This window comes from Oryctolagus cuniculus, chromosome 12 (assembly GCF_051225735.1).
Source record: "Oryctolagus cuniculus isolate XC-2025 breed Fujian yellow rabbit chromosome 12, ASM5122573v1, whole genome shotgun sequence".
Taxonomy (NCBI): Eukaryota; Metazoa; Chordata; class Mammalia; order Lagomorpha; family Leporidae; genus Oryctolagus; species Oryctolagus cuniculus.
The window spans coordinates 71,442,432-71,459,534 of record NC_142878.1 but is presented as its reverse complement, the minus strand read 5'-3'; the positions used below and the strand labels follow the sequence as shown (position 1 = coordinate 71,459,534).

At 40.9% G+C, this 17,103-nt stretch overlaps 1 protein-coding gene across 2 annotated transcripts in view; it reads left to right on the top strand.

The window, feature by feature from the left end:
- The window catches only part of FBN1 (fibrillin 1), a 258,038-nt gene that overhangs the window by 162,066 nt on the left and 78,869 nt on the right, over positions 1-17,103 (top strand). For both annotated transcript variants that reach the window (XM_051822402.3, XM_051822403.3), the window contains exons 18-29: positions 2,494-2,547; positions 4,062-4,187; positions 7,268-7,393; positions 7,610-7,729; positions 8,000-8,137; positions 9,345-9,395; positions 11,028-11,153; positions 13,170-13,397; positions 14,495-14,620; positions 14,747-14,875; positions 15,669-15,794; positions 15,904-16,029. In XM_051822402.3, the coding sequence (XP_051678362.1) occupies positions 2,494-2,547; positions 4,062-4,187; positions 7,268-7,393; positions 7,610-7,729; positions 8,000-8,137; positions 9,345-9,395; positions 11,028-11,153; positions 13,170-13,397; positions 14,495-14,620; positions 14,747-14,875; positions 15,669-15,794; positions 15,904-16,029 (1,476 nt within the window). The remainder of the gene's footprint in view (positions 1-2,493; positions 2,548-4,061; positions 4,188-7,267; positions 7,394-7,609; positions 7,730-7,999; positions 8,138-9,344; positions 9,396-11,027; positions 11,154-13,169; positions 13,398-14,494; positions 14,621-14,746; positions 14,876-15,668; positions 15,795-15,903; positions 16,030-17,103) is intronic.

Genomic DNA, 17,103 nt, shown 5'->3' with positions numbered 1-17,103 from the left:
TAGTCTTTGAAATTATAGCATTAGAAATTAAAAAAATTAGAAATTAACTAAAGAAAGTTAAATGGAAGACTTTAAAAGAAATGAGGATATCAGTTAAGACACCTTTAATATGACTGTTATGACTGATTACTTCATCTGCTGAATAATATACAAATTATCATTTTATGTATGATAATCAATTAAATGTTTAATGTTTACAGTACTTCAATTATATACAAATATTCTATTAAAGATACTTCCATATAACTTTATAGCTGTATCTTACTAATATCATCCTTTTATATGTCATGCTAATTTTTCAAAGTAGTTTTCTTACATACTTTGAATTTACAAGACAGAATGGAATCATGAAAACCAGCAAACATAAGAATAGGTGATTTGTTCACATACTGAAGGAATACAGAGCCAAGACAGAATCTCAACTCTTTGGTGCATAGAATTCTTGGCCTTTACTGTTTCCTCTGGACCAGGCGCATCTCCAAAGAATTCTGATGTTACACAGGGCAACAACGTGGGTTTAGGAAAAGACAGTCAAAAGAGGCCATATTTCTTTAGCAGGAAATCTTAACAGAGTTAAGCTTGAGTTCCAGTAATTTCTTTTTACATTTGGATGAATTCACGCAGTAACGGTCTACCTGTGGAAGAGATTGCGTTCAGTCTGGTTTCTGTATCTCTCTGAAAATGCCAATCATACAAGATCCAGAAGTAGGATATCCCTAATTTCAAAAGAGAAGTAGAATTCTTAAAAGGCATACTAAAAAAATCTCCAGGACTGCCTTTAGTCAGCTGATTAGGAAATCCCAATGGTGCAGCATGAAAAGCTCATTTTTGCACATTGCAAGTCTAGCAAGCTGCAGCTGCAGCTCTTCCTTCCTGGCTGCAGAAGTGGATTCCCAGTGGGTCAGCAAGCCCTCTTCTTCAGTCTTCACATAATGGCATTTACTCCTCACATAAACCAGTCCATCGAACCCACAGGAGTGCAATTCTCATGTGCCCTGTGCCACCATCTCCACAGCACTCCCATAAGTTAGCCCTGCAACACCTTCCACTCACTCAGTACGTGAACTGCACACATTTACATATTATTAAATCTGTAGACCTACCATTTAACAAGTGTGATTACCCTCAGTTCATGAAAGAGGAAACTAAAAAGCAAATAACTGGCTCCCGAGACCCCTAGTAATAAACAAACCTTGTTATCCCCATTCAAACCCACGATGATTTGAACTCACAGCAAAGCATAGTCTAGTATCAGATGCTGCCCAAATGGAAAACTCTGGCAACAGTAATTTGCTTCCACTTAGACAAGCATCAGGTAATCTAAATGAACTGTAAGATTACTTTTTACAAAACTGGCATGATTTTGGTTTTTGTTACTCGTGTTATTTCATGAGTGCTTTAAGGGCTGATGTGAGAGAATAAAGAAGACATATTTCAGGCTTTCAAGCATTTGGCCCTTTGTACAATCTTTTAACATTTCCACAGCTTTTCTCAAATTAGCATTTGTTAGAAGAGGAGCAGCCTTCATTTTTTGTTTGTATAACTCACTTGTGTCCGCTGTCCTAAGAGTGCAATTCTTTGGCGTGCAGAGTGTCAGAACTACTGGCTTTAGCACCGAAGTCCAGCCATCCTCTGCAGGAAGGCCCATTCCTAATATCCAGTCCTCTTTCCACCTACACATAAGCGATTTGCATTTCACCATGAAACTGTGGCTGCCAGAAACCACCAGCACCTAAAGGGACACTTTAATTTCTTTTCCTCGAAGTATGACTCCAGTTAGTTTTCCATTTTCACGTTCATCTAAATATTAACTATAATTGTCTATAAAGCATTATTTAGCTTTAAGAAACAGAATCTGATTCTATCACAAATTTGGGAACATGTCTATACCTTAGTTGGTTCAATGAGATCTCAGTTTTAACATTTAAGCAATACTGTCCCAAAGGATTTGTCACAGAAGACGTCATTCTTATAAACATTAACTTTAAGAATACACTTCAAGCAAGAATAAATACTATGTTGTTCTTGTGAGACCAGGCTACAGAATTTGCAGAGAAATGAGGAAATGTTAAGAACTTGATTGTACTGAAAAAACAGCTAGCACTGAGAAACAAAATTATTCCCAAGATGGTGGGAGAAAGTTTTATTAACAGTTAAGAAACCACATTCAACAGGCACATTTCACTCTAAGTGTAAAGTGTTCCCTGGTGAGCAAAATCAAGTTGTACAAAAAATACCTTTTCCGAAAGTGCTTTGCACAGGGATTGGCTGTAACTCGCCTATGTCCTTAAAAGTCATTTTCTTCAGTGATGTGGAGCCTTTAATATGGGAGCCTGATGCAAAGGTGACCCCTCCCAGGGGATGCCTTCTTTGCTGTTAGCACTTTATTTTGGTTCTACTCACTTTGGAGGAAATGATGTGTGCAAAGCCAAGGGCAAGATCGACCTGTGCTGCAAACAAGGGGATCATTTACTATCTGTTAATTTATTGCAGCGGAATACCAGGCACTCTGCAGCAGTGGGCCAGGAATGACGTCCGCAGGCAGCGGTAAGGATTCGGTTCAGAATTTACTACTTTAAGCATGTGCTTGGGGCAGTGTGGGGCCAGAAACCCTGTGGGTTTCCTGTTGTTCCTCTGATACCAGTGTGGCCTGACTCCATCTCTCACTATCACTGCATGATATAACTTGGGTGCTGAGAAGCCTGATAGCAGAGTGACTGTGGTCCAGTGGGTTCTGGGGTTGCTGTGCAGGTGTAGGGCTTAGTTTCCGAAGGGGCTGGACACTACTCCAGGCTGGTTGATTGTGAACTGAGGTTGCTTATTCTTGAGACAGGGCAGCCTGGCTTTCCTTTGAGTTTTCTACTGTCAAGTTTAATTGAGGATTATGGACTGGTTGAACTATTATCCATATACGTTCTGAATGATTTCTTTACTTCAAGGGCTCAGTCATTACAAGATGGCAGTAGGGAGCCATTTCATGTGTTCTAGCCAGCAGTGAGAGCAGTTAACTGAGTTGGAAGAAAATGAAATATTTATGTTCAAGAGTTAGAACTAGACAAATATTGATATCATAATGGTATCAGTGGATCAAAGGAATGAAAGTTAAAAAGGAGAATTGGAACAAGTGTAAAAATAGTTGACAGAAAGAGGAAGAGATTATCTAATTAGTATAGAACTATATGATTTGATTCAGGAAAGTTCTGAGAAAAAAATGAACTGGCTGAATGGATTGTCAGTTCATTCAACATGATTCATTACATGACATCATTTTGTCTGAATGAAGATGAGAAGGAGAGGGGATGTTTGAAGGAGGGAAAAGGAGAAGTAAGGAAATTCATAATGGAAAAGTGGAGAATAAATACAAATTGTGATAGGGATTTAGAGAAGAAGGTGAACGTTAGCTCTGTTTTACAGAAGAGTCTGGGGCCAGAGTTTGGGACTGCATTCACTGATGGTCATTGTGCACTCTCCTGCCCTGCTAGAGCTCTCAGTCTGTGAGCTGGGAGGGAGGACCCAGTCTCATCAGGGAGGAGCAGCAGGGGCTTTGGTTTGAACTGGCTCTGACCACCAAAGAGGGCTTCCCCATGCATTCCCACACACAATGAAGAGGACCATAACAAGAGTTTGACGATGGGAATGGCATAACTACCTAGTTTTTGGGACATGAATGGTGGCAGTGTGCAAAGCAGGTTGACTAGGAAGGAGTTGATGGTCAAGGGACCAGTTGTAGGGACTTGGGCTATGCAGCTGATCTATTTTTCATGTTGGTGCTTGGGCCAAGGGAAGTCCAGGCAGTCTCTTTCAGCTTGATTAAGTATTGGTAATCATGTAATTTCAGTGCAGCTGCCAAGTCCCTTTCAGGGTCTGATGGAAGAAAAGAGTTTTCTCAGAACTAAGAATATTTTACAGTGAGAAAAGGGATCAAGCTTTCTCTTCCAAGTGAAATCTTTGTTTTTTTGAAGAGGTCTGGAAGTCATTGTATTTATTTTAATGTTATTTTTAGATGTTGATTGGAATTTATTTTAGAATGTTACTGATTTTAAACTTGTTTTGTGGTGCAGATATAAATGAATGTGCGCTGGATCCTGATATTTGCCCTAATGGTATTTGTGAAAATCTCCGAGGAACCTACAAGTGTATTTGCAATTCAGGATATGAAGTGGATATAACTGGGAAAAACTGTGTTGGTAAGAAGGTTCACATTTCATCCATAATGCCTTCCTTCTTTTGTTGCTTGAAAGAAACGTCCCTTGAGTAACTTACAGGACTGGACATACTGCAATTTAAATATCAATGTGACATATATGTCTTGAATAACAAGATTTAGATATTGGAATCTAATCACATGTCAGATTCAATCCATCAAGGAGAAGATCCGGGGTCGGCGCTGTGGCGTGGTGGGTGAAGCCACCACCTACAATGCCAGCATTCTGTATGAGCGCTGGTTCGAGACCTGACTTCTCCACTTCCGATCCGGCTCTCTATTATGGCCTGAGAAAACAGTGGAGGATGGCCCAAGTCCTTGGACCCCTGCACCCTTGTGGGAGATTGGGAAGAGGCTCCTGGCTCCTGATCAATGCAGCTCCGGCCATTGCGGCCAAGTGGGGAGTGAACCAGCAGATGGAAACTCATGGAAGCCCTCTCTCTCTCTCTCTCTCTCTCTCTCTCTCTCTGCCTCTCCTTCTCTCTTTGTGTTTGTGTTACTCTTTCAAGTAAAATGGATAAATCTTAAAAAAAGAGAGAGGCCGGCGCCGCAGCTCAATAGGCTAATCCTCCACCTAGCGGCGCTGGCACACCGGGTTCTAGTCCCGGTCGGGGTGCCGGATTCTGTCCCGGTTGCCCCTCTTCCAGGCCAGCTCTCTGCTGTGGCCCGGGAGTGCAGTGGAGGATGGCTCAAGTACTTGGGCCCTGCACCCCATGGGAGACCAGGAGAAGTACCTGGCTCCTGCCTTCGGATCAGCACGGTGCTGATCCGCGGCGGCCATTGGAGGGTGAACCAACGGCAAAAGGAAGACCTTTCTCTCTGTCTCTGTCTCTCACTATCCACTCTGCCTGTCAAAAAAAAAAAAAAAAAAAAAAGAGAGAGAGAGCGAGAGAGATTATATATATAATGAAAATAATGTGGCTACAAAAGTCATCCCTAATTTGCTGACAGAGAAGCCACTCTTTTCCCAACTACTTATTAGATTTAATCAGATAAAACACAGGTTACTTTCAGTGTAAACTACTCTCCTTTAGGTTTAATATATACCATTTTTGGTACTCTGACAAGTACCAGCCAGTAACTAAATACATCATTTCGTTGAGAAGGAAACGGTCAGCATTGTTTCTTCTTCATTTTCCAGGTGCCCAGACTAATGATTTCTGGAGCACATTGTCCATTCTGTAGTTTAGTTATAACAGACTACCTTAGATCTCCTGATGTTGTCTTCTAAAACCAAGATATTAATATTCGGGGGAATACATCAGCATGCACCAAAACCCACGTGTAAAATGGTTCTTCTTCTTGACTTGCAGGCAAAACAAATTTTTACATTCAAAAAAGCATACCCTTATTGGAGTATGATGAACATTAATAACCTTTAAGCTGAAATAGGAGACCTCAAATAGAGTTTTTTACTTTTTTTTAGGGCTGTATGGAGTTAGGACTTTCTTCTGCTACTGGTGCTTCTTTTTAGTGGCTATGTTTGAATAGTACTGGTCTAAGTCTTCAGAACATGTAATTATTCAGAGTTGATGCAGATTGAAATACAGACAGAAGTCTTAATTTTCATTCTTTCAACACGTAATCTAGGAAAGAACAACTGTTTGCCCAGTGCTGGTCTCCACTGTCTCCCATCTAGTAAGAGTCACTGTCTCTTCTGACTCAAGAAAAGGAGGTTCCTTCTTTTTTTTTTTTTTAAGATTTATTTTATTTATTTGAAAGTCAGAGTTACAGAGAGAGTGGAGGAGAGAGAGAGACAGGCAGAGGCAGATCTTCCATCCACTGGTTCACTCCCCAAATGGCTGCAATGGTTGGGGCTAGACCAGGTCGAAGCCAGGAGCTTCATGGGGGTCTCCCATGTGGGTGCAGGGGCCCGAGGACTTGGTCTATCTTCCACTACTTTCCTAGCCACATTAGCAGGGAGCTGGATCGGAAGTGGAGCAGCTGAGACTCACATGGACGCCCATATGGTATGTCGGCCTTGCAGGTGGCGGCTTTACCTGTTAAACCACAATGCCGGCCCCAAGGAAGTTCCTACCCTCATATCCACTTTCTTTTATTCAGGAAGTTCCTTACTTTACCATTTGAAGTCCTCTGGGGCTGAGTACCCTTTAGGAAAGTGTTAGCATTTTACAGATCATTTTGATAGAATTCTCAGCATGTTGTTTGCTCAGCCAATGTCACTTTATACTTGACTTTCCAACGTTTTAAGTGTGGGAAATAAGTGTGTTGCTGATTCAAGTGTATCTACTACTGTGAACCATACATGCAGTTCCATGGTGCTTAATTTGTGAATCTTTTATGTTAGGGCTGCTAACTTACTGATCCAATGAGATCTAATCAGAAGCTGTCAATCTATTAGAAACAAAACAAAAAACCTTAAGAACATCTAGCCAAATCTGTGGGCTGCGTGGTGCAATTTAGCTCAAAGAGACAGGACAAGCTACTTAATTTCTGTATTTCCTAAATTATCTAAGTATTACCTTAAAGTTGGGTTGTGCTTCAGACGGGTGTGTTATTCACCTGAGAGTGAGGAATTTTCCTCAGCTCTCTAAATTATGAGGCTAAATTTCCCAAAACAGTTGTAAACTCTGCAGACTGCTTCAGGTTTTATAAACGTAACTGGAGGCTACTTAAATTATGCTAAGGAGGAAACACCTATCCTGGAACTAACATATATCAAAATGGGCCACAATTTCTAAATATTTATTTAGGTCTTTAAGTCAGTATGATTAATCCTTTCAGTTGTGAAACAATAAAGCAGTTATATAAGGTGAAGATGAATGATTTCCAGAAAATCTGGGATTTCTTCCTGCTAAAGAAAGAAGTTAATTGCTGTCTAGTGACATTAGGCTATGTCGATGTCTAGTTAAATAACCAAATCAAGTCTCTTTTTTTTCCCCAAAATGAGGTGATTTAAGCAAAAATGAATGGTCCAGAAGTGTCACTTCTTTGCTTAAATTGATCATATCATTATGACTTTAAAGACCTAACCAAAAAGGGGAAAGAGATTGTACTCAATGGATGGGCTCCTTTACATGTTAATTTTCATTGACTTTCCAGATATTAATGAATGTGTACTGAACAGTCTTCTCTGTGACAATGGACAATGTAGAAACACTCCTGGGAGTTTTGTCTGTACCTGCCCCAAGGGATTTATATACAAACCTGACCTAAAAACCTGTGAAGGTAAATGATATTTTTATTTTCATACTATATGCTTTGCTGCCTTTTGGAATATCATTAGAAAACTTGAAGAATAAATTGGATTCACTTCTATTTTAGACAGTTATGTCAGCTTAGTTAAAATTCTGTTCCAAACGGCACTTGTGTATGCTTTGTAAGCCACTGATGGTATTTACCCGACTAGCTGTTAGCAGTAATGCTGACCTGTTTTTGTTTCAGACATTGATGAATGTGAATCAAGTCCTTGCATTAATGGAGTCTGCAAGAACAGCCCAGGCTCTTTCATTTGTGAATGTTCTTCTGAAAGTACTTTGGATCCAACAAAAACCATCTGTATAGGTATTTATCTTACTGAGAATGATTTTTCTATGTTTATTAATGCTTGTACACTATAGTCAGCTTTTACTGCAAAAGAGTTGTGTGAATGAACCTTAAAAATGATCGGGGAATATCACAATATTCTTAGAATTGTATTTATGAAAAATAAAGTTTTTAAAAAAATGATCATTGTATGTTATTTCATATGTTATCTTGTAATTGCAATATGCATGTTTTAATTTTTGATATAAATTCCATTAACTCTGTTAATTATTATTATTCTTTTTACAGAAACCATCAAGGGTACTTGCTGGCAGACTGTCATTGATGGGCGGTGTGAGATCAACATCAATGGAGCCACCTTAAAGTCCCAGTGCTGCTCATCCCTCGGAGCTGCCTGGGGAAGCCCATGTACCATATGCCAAGTTGGTAAGAGGAACAGATGGTAGAATTCTTATGCCATTGCTCTGCTTGCTTTGCATAGAATGGGGAACCCAGTCCTTCTTTTTATTGGAAAATATCTAATTCAGATAACCTCAATGAAACAAATAGAGCAGAAAATAAGGAAAATGTGAAAGAGAAGAATTGTATATGATTTAGTTAATTCTTTTTTTAAAAAAAAAGATTTATTTATTTATCTGAAAGAATTACAGAGAGAGAGACAGAGAGACAGAGAGAGAGAGAGATCCTCCATCCACTGGTTTACTCTTCAAATGGCCACAACAGCCAGGGCTGGACGAGGCTGAAGCCGAGAGTCAGGAGCTTCATCTGGATCTCCCATGTGGGTGCAGGAGCCCAAGTACTTTGGTCATCTTCTGCTGCTTTCCCAGGCACATTAGCAGGGAGCTGCATTGGAAATGGAGCAGCTGAGACTCAAACCGGCACCCATATGGGATACTGGCACTGCAGCCAGCAACTTAGCACACTATGCCACAGTACCAGCCTAAGTTAGTTCTCCTCTAACTGAAGTGTGGTTAGCTTGTGTTGCTTTCTGAAGTACCAATTCCTATAGGCTGTGTCTGTCTCTGGAGCCTCATGGTTAGGAGTCCTTAGCTTTTTATGTGTGCAAATTTTCTTCCAAAAAAACTAATTGATGTAAAGGAACTAATATGCATGCCTTACCTTCATGAGGATTGCGGGTGAACTTCTAATCTTCTGGGAACCTGAGGTTTGAGAGCCTTACTCATGGCTTTGCTGATCAGGAGTTTGGATATGTGAATGTGTGAGTTTATTTGGTGTGAATGCTGCAGGGCGTGAGCTCTCCAAGTGCTGCACTGTATTTTCCATATTCCGTTTACAGTAATCCTACCATGTGATTCCCATCTGCAGGCCAATAGTAAGAGAGATATCTATATTCAGTTTCACTCTTAAGCTGTCACCTTTACATGATCTATGATGTATTTGCGTATCTTTTAGATATCTTTCAGGAATTGGGCTTTATCTGAGGAGACAGTTCATTATTATTCTTTCTCACCTATGCAACTTCCAAAACACTTTGTTATCTCGTGCTTATTCACAGCAACAAAATCTAACTCATGTTCCAGGTCTTGTTTCGTGTTTCTTACACTATGTCATAAGTACCAAGTCTGGATATTGTTATCTCAGATTTGTCGTGGTTTTTTTTTTTTTCCCACAGATCCCATATGTGGTAAAGGATACTCAAGAATTAAAGGAACACAATGTGAAGGTATTTCTGATTATTTATAAACCACACACTTTTGTGTGCATGAAGAATGCTCATGTTAACTTGGACTGGTCAAAATGGTCATGTAACTTCACAGTGAGAAATATGCACTAGAGGAAAAAAATAGTGAGAACTGCAGAACAGACAGATATTAATTTCACAAGCGTATCTCCGCTATTGCCAGAATCAGATGACTATGACCAAAGGACAGGATGACTAGGAATGTTTTAAGCCGACCACACTCTAGAGCAATTGTATTTCCAAAGTGCTAATTATCGGTCAAAAGAGAAAAACAAACAGGAAGTTTTTATGAGACTGTAAAATCTGCATTTTTCTTGGTTTGCCTTGGGGTTTTGTTTGTTTGTTTGTTTGTTTCATGGTCATGGATAATTTGGAAGTATGTACTCTCTTGCCTCCTTGTTGGAAGTCTACGTGGATTCTCTCCAGTGGCTATGATTCTTTCTCACGGAGTCCCACATAGACATAGGTCATGGTGACTAACACAACCTGACATGACACAGCAGCTGAAAAATTTTAAAAACAGCAATTAGTCCCATATGTGGGATGAAATACAGTTTTTTTCACTGTTAAAACAAAGAGGAACACTACAGCCCCACCCAAGATCTTGCTTTCCAAATGATGACTGAGTCCTTTGGACCTTCTCTGGTCCAGACCACTGTTAATAACTTATTTGACCTCAGCAACACATTTTGGAGCATAAGTGGCCACAACAACAACAACAAAACCCTGAAAGGTAGAGTCTACACTCCCCAACCTCATTTAGATCTAGCTTTCTTCCAAGGAAAGATTTAGAAAAAAGTTTTAAATGTTTCTGGCCTGGGAAGTTATTTATTATAAATAGAGACACAGTGTGTTTGAGTTTCTTAACTAATGCTCCCCTTTTTTTGGCATTAGCAAGTAAGTGCCTTTCTTTGGATTAACTTGATGGTGAATATTTTTCCAAATTAAGCGCAGAGAACATGCTGCTCTTCATTAAGCAAACTGGGAAGGATTGGTACCTTTGAAAGAGATGAGGCGGATGACGAGTCAATGAATATGAAAGTCTTTTGATTCTCCTCAATCAATAGGGGACCACCAAGGCATTGATCAAGCAGTCTGAGATCACTGCTGAGTTAGCACTAGGTGCACATTTTCTGAGACTTCTCAGGACTTCTGAAAAGAGATTCTTGACTGGTCCACATATTCTCAGATTGATCTTTTTCTAAGCTCGCCTTCAAGCCATTTCTTTGCTAGTTTGGAAGACTGGGTTTCTGTTTCTCCATTTACTTCCAGACTTCTGGTCTTATGCAGCTATGTACATGGTCCCTGGGAAGCTTCCCTGAGATGTCCACAGTTAGCAGAGCTGTCCCCCAAGAATTCACACCTGCTCCCTGTCTCTGCAACCCAAAAGTTGCATCCTGAGACTGATGGAGAAACTCAGGTTTCTTTTCAGGCAACCCAGACATACTACAGCAATTATTTGGAGAAAAATTAGTTTTGTCCCTAAATAGGGATAAATTAGGTTCAAATTGGCCTTGCTGCTGTGAGAATAATTATGAATTCAGTAGTGGGATAAAATTGACTATTATGTAGATATATTAACTTTTTTAATATGTGCTTTTTAAAAATGTTTAGATATAGATGAATGTGAAGTGTTTCCAGGAGTGTGCAAAAATGGCCTGTGTGTGAATACTAGGGGCTCATTCAAATGCCAGTGCCCCAGTGGAATGACATTGGATGCCACCGGAAGGATCTGCCTTGGTAAATATTGCGCTCATGATTTTTCTGGTAGTCATGTCTGAAAGGTTAATAAAACTCAGCAAGGTGAATCTGGGCATTTGGTTCCAAGTGCAGACACATGTTTCCAAACTCAGCATGTCTCATGGGATTCATGGTGAGGCCCTGGACAAACAGCCTTCCAAAATCAAGCTTTGTATCTGTTCCTTATAGAAAGAATACAAAGCATGTTAGTGAGGAGCAGTTTTAGTCCTTTATTATTATGTAACTCCCTTTAATCACTGCCATCACAGTTAATATTCTAGAGGTCCTAACTAGGCCCCTAGAAAACCATGTACTGTAGGGTACAAAGTGGGAGCTGGGAGAAGAACACTGTTACCACTTCATGGGAAGCTCTGGCCCCTGTTCTTCTAGGTAAGCCTTTCCATTGGGTGAGAAAGGCAGGTGCTTGCTGGAAATACCTGTTTCAGAAGTCACAATATCACTGCTGTGTACCTGGAAGAGCCCAGAGCTATTGGCATTGCCAGTCAGGGTTGGATTCTCCATAGCAAGTGCTAGTCCCCAACTTGGGACTTCAAGGCCAGTCATGTCATCCCTGTGTTATGGAAGAGAACCCTAGAATATAGAATAGAACTTTACAACATAGAATCTAGAATTCTTAGTCCTTGGAATAGGTCCTACAGTCATGCTTGTGGGTTCTAGAAGACTTATTCTGGTGTTGCTACTAATGTTTGACTGCCAGGAATATATCCGTTGGACCCCTTGGACTTGTGGTTTCTGAGTCCATGATCCTGGCAATGATGCTCACTTGTATTGTGTACCTGAAACTGTATTACTGTCAAAAGCATCCTTAGTGAAAACCTCTTCTAGGTGGTTTAAGAAGTGGAGTACAGTTAAAGGATTTTCATCAGTTACAAATTAGAACTGGCTGCTAGATGTAAAACTTTATGGCTTCTAGTGCAAGCATTGTAGAATGGAAGAATTTGAAAACTAGAGTCATTGTAACTAAAGACGTCAATTAATCCCATTCTGAGTCTGTTTCTTTGTTTAGGAGGAAACAGCATTTGATGAAAACCTTCCTGGTTCTTCAGTTGGAAGATACTCCAGTGTTTAATTTAGGATTCATTTAAACAATATCCATTTTAATATAGGCGATCTAAGTATAAAGTTTTCAATAAGGTTTCTAATGCTAGCAAAAGCTCATGCATCTGAGGGAATGACAAATGATGGCATTGTGAAGGAGAAAGAGAAGAAAGATGGGTCTTGCATTTTAATTACACCGTACCAGTGTCAGATGCATAATCTCACTGAAGCTCCACAGCACCTCCTGAGAGATGGTGTAGCATCAGATAATAGATGTGGAGATTCAGGTTCAGGGATAATAATTTGTCCAAGACAAGCAACTTCATTGTGCAACAGGACCAACATCCAGGTCTTCTGGCCAGTGATTTGTTAGCCTTTCTACTACTCTTCCTCCTAATCCCACAAATTTGGGGTTGGGGCTGGAAGTGTCTCTGTGTATCCCCAAAACTGTGCACATAAGCATATGTATTGGAAAAGAAGAGTGAGTAGCCCATTCTGTGCTGTTTCTCATCTCTAATCTCAAGCAGGGCAGCCTTCATTCTGGAGTTCACCATTCCTCTCTCCAAATATTAATGAGGTCTGAGGAAAAAGCAGGTCACTGAGCCTGTGTTGCTTTCAGCTAGAGGGAAGTGGCCGAGGCGTCCCAGACTGCATGCATGGGTGGTAGGCGTGTTTGTCCAGGGGGAAGCACTGTGGGACTTGTTTGAATGCTGCACTTCTTGCAGAAATATCAGAAAGTAGAAAGGGAGCTTGTCACAAGTAGGGGATGTAAATATGGGCTGCCAGAAAGCAGTGAGTCTATATTAGACAAGAATACCCACCACCTAGTACATGAATTCCAGATTAATACAGATATCGACAATTATCGTGTTTCTCATACTTTGCCCAACAAAAGTTGCCAGTTGGGGGCCGAGAAAACAGCAGCTCTCCTCAGCCTCCCTCTGTTTCTTGGGACAGACATCCGCCTGGAGACCTGCTACCTGAGGTACGATGATGAGGAGTGCACACTGCCTGTTGCCGGCCGTCACCGCATGGACGCTTGCTGCTGCTCCGTAGGGGCGGCCTGGGGTAGTGAGGAATGCGAAGAGTGTCCTATGAGAAACACCCCTGAATACGAGGAGCTCTGTCCCAGAGGACCTGGCTTTGCCACAAAAGAAATTACAAATGGGAAACCTTTCTTCAAAGGTAAACTGTTGTCAGCAGTTGGTTGTTCAGAATTCTAGTGATAGAGTGGCCTTAGCTTGGGTTCCCGTACAGTTTTGTGTTGGCTGCTCAGGTTCACACACTGTCTCTCTTGTCGACCTGGACCTTGTTATTATAACTTCATATCTAAATCAACTTATAAAAATGGAAAATAAGCATATCGATATTATTTATTTATCTCTGAACAAAAATATAGACTTTATTTATTTATTTTACTGAGTGGTTCAAGAATCCTCAGGGATTGAAATTGTTCTGTCTGGAGAGAGATTCTCTAGATGGCCGTCTTAAATGTCTCTTAAGCATATTCAAAGGAACTTGAATAATTTGCTTCCAAAGGCTGTGGCAATCCTTACCACTGAAGGTTTGGTCAGTGTTCCTAAGATTTGATCTGCCAATTCCAGGTGTCTTGGCATTATCTAGAAATGAACCTCTGTTTTTGGGCCTCAGGTCTTGCTTTGAAAAGACTCCTATAAGGAGAAACTTAGCTGATATGTTACATATTTGCAGTCCTCTGCAAGAAACTATTTGCATTATGTTAATGAAACCTTAATGGTAGGTGATATTGAGAAAACATCTTTTAAAATAGCACAAATTATTTGCAAATAATTTACATTTTAAATAACATCTTGGAAGTTCTTATAAGAATGTTTATGTATCTATAAGCATGAAAAATCATTAAGTGATCATTTCATTTTGCTGTACATTCCATTGGTTGCTTTGGGGGCAATCTATTTTAAGCATCTTCTGTGCATTTTAAGGATAAACTCTAGTAATGTAAAACAGTTATTCATGCCATTCAGCAGATCATTGTTAAGTTTTCATTATGTGTAAGGCCCTGTGCTGGGCTCTAGAAGTCCAAGTAAACACACTCTTTGCTTCTCTAACAGTGCTTTCTAAAATGTAGATATTAAAATGGCTGGAAATGTTTGCCAAGTCCTATTTCTCATGGATCAGTTCTTTGAAACAAGTATTGCCAAGATGTTAAATCAAGACCATCCAACCTTCTGAGTTTAAATAGTGGGCACTGAGCCCTCCTCGTTGTTTGCTCATAGCTTTCCCCCATTTTATTTTTCTTAAAGATATCAATGAGTGCAAGATGATACCCAGCCTCTGTACCCATGGCAAGTGCAGAAACACCATTGGAAGCTTTAAATGCAGATGCGACAGTGGTTTTGCTCTTGATTCTGAGGAAAGGAACTGCACAGGTGGGTGCATGGGCCTCAGGGGCCAGGGGAGGGGATGTCCTTTAATATTCTTCATTTTTGCTGTGCTGATACCAGAATTAAGGCAGTCCTAACACTGACTTGCTGCCACTTGCTCCTTCTGTGCAGACATTGACGAATGTCGCATATCTCCCGACCTCTGTGGCCGAGGCCAGTGTGTGAACACTCCAGGGGACTTTGAATGCAAGTGTGACGAAGGCTATGAAAGTGGATTCATGATGATGAAGAACTGCATGGGTGAGTCTCTGGCCATTTGGTCACTGGGGGAAGAAAAGGATTCCCAGAAGCTTGAGGTTCTCACTGCTGCCCTGGAGTGACCAGTGTGTCGGTAACTGATCTGCAGCAAAGGCAGACTGACATGCCCAAGGAATGAGAGAGTTCATGCTGTGGGGCTATGGGTGACCTTGGAGGCCAGTTGTGGGTCCTTGAGAAATGGGCTTTAGCACCTAGAGTAGCCAACCTAGGGAAGGGAGAACCTTTCGAGTGTAAACTGGAGAAGTCCCATGGCAAGGTTTTTGTCCAACATTTCTAGGACAGGAGATTGATGAAGCTGATTGCCTTGGATCAGGTTTCCTAGAAACAAAGTCTAAAGTGGGGATTCTTGCAAAAGTGGTTTTGATTTTGCTTTGTTGTTTCTTTGTGAGAGAGTATTCTCAGGAGGTATCTATTAGGAAGTGAGGGAAGAAGGGCGAGGCAAAGGAAGAAAATAAGCTAAGAGCTAGGCTGCGTTTCAGTCTTCCTCTGACCCCACAGGGAGCTCTGAGAGTATGTATGGTGCCAGAGTTGTCCTGCCATGTGAGGAAAGAGGTCAAGGCTTAATGCTCCTATGTTATTTCCATTGATTGTTGGTCTTGGGAGAAGGATATGGTCAATTATGTGAGGCATTTCTGAGGGAGGTGGGTAGATATCTCCAAGAAGGAGCCCGAAAGTCCTTAGCAGCCAAGACTCAATGGGGAATGGCTGCTGCGCCCTGGCCAAGGGGATCACAGCACCACAGATATCTTCAGTATGTATCCTTTCCACGTTGCAGATATTGATGAGTGTCAGAGAGACCCTCTCCTGTGCCGAGGAGGTGTGTGTATAAACACGGAGGGAAGTTACCGCTGTGAGTGCCCGCCCGGCCATCAGCTGGCCCCGAACATCTCCGCATGTATCGGTAAGAGGGGGCTCTCAAACCTCTGGCTTGGCTTAAGTTGTTTGGCCCCTGTCTGTGTCAGAGTCAGACACTTATGCTTGTACGTTTGCTCCTCTTATTCTCTAAACAGATATCAATGAGTGTGAGCTGAGTGCAAACCTCTGCCCCAATGGCCGCTGTGTGAACCTCATGGGGAAGTATCAGTGTGCCTGCAACCCTGGTTATCATTCAACTCCTGATAGGCTGTTTTGTGTTGGTAAGTTTTACATGTAATTTTATATTTTCTTTCATTTTGTTGCTTTCTAAAAATGCCCAAGCAGAACTCTGCTCTCATCACTAATTACTTCTACTTGATCTTTCTTGTTTCCCTATAAGTAAAATTATTTTGTTAGTGACTCACAATCTTTAGCTCTCACTTCCCTTGTCTAAAGAACGAGATAAGAGAAGGATATAGAAAGTTTAAGCTCTAGCAGGTATAATTTGACCCATGCTGTTTTGAATAATAAACAGCAGCATATGCTTTGCTTATGCACATGCATAATAGGAAGAGAAATTAGCCAATAACAACTAACCATCTGAAATAAAGTAACCAGGTGACTCGTGGGAAAGACAAAGCATAGGGTGAGATCTTTGCTGGTAGAGGGTTTAATTCAGGTAGAAGATTTCAAAAAATGGCTCTTGGAAAGAACGCCATGGAATGTTCATACCTTACATTGAAGTAGAGATCATGTCTGGCACTCCTTGAAGATAGGTTTTTGTGGGACAAGCATTTTGCTTTGTGGTTGGCCTTCTGTAGATTTAGTCGTGCTGTGAAGAGTGGCACAAGAAAACCCTGTGGCTTTATTGTGCCCAAAGTCAAAGTGAAACTTTGTAGAAACTGCCAGTTTTTGCCTGGTTTGGGGTGTACACCATGTGGAACTGCCAAGTCTCACATGGTTTCCACTCAAAACCATAAATAAGCCCAAATTCTTCTGAAACATGGCCCAGGACAACTCAGAACTGCAACTCAGGTTCTTGAAAAAAATTGGAACGTCAGCCAACCAAACTGAATTTCAAGTCTGTAACCAAATCAAGAGGATTTCACCCCTGTGTCTGTGATCATAACTGGGATGTGTTCTCCTAGCACATGCTACTTCTGCACAGGAGATGTCACACTGTGAATTGTGTAATCAATTCTTCATTTGTCTTTCCTGCTTCAGTGTGACCATGAAAGCAGGGGTAATGATGGTCTCATTCATTGTTTCATTCTCATCTTTAGCACATCACAGATGTATAGTTAATGAGTTCATATTTGTTGAGGTAATCAATGACTTCTAGTTTCCCTAGGATT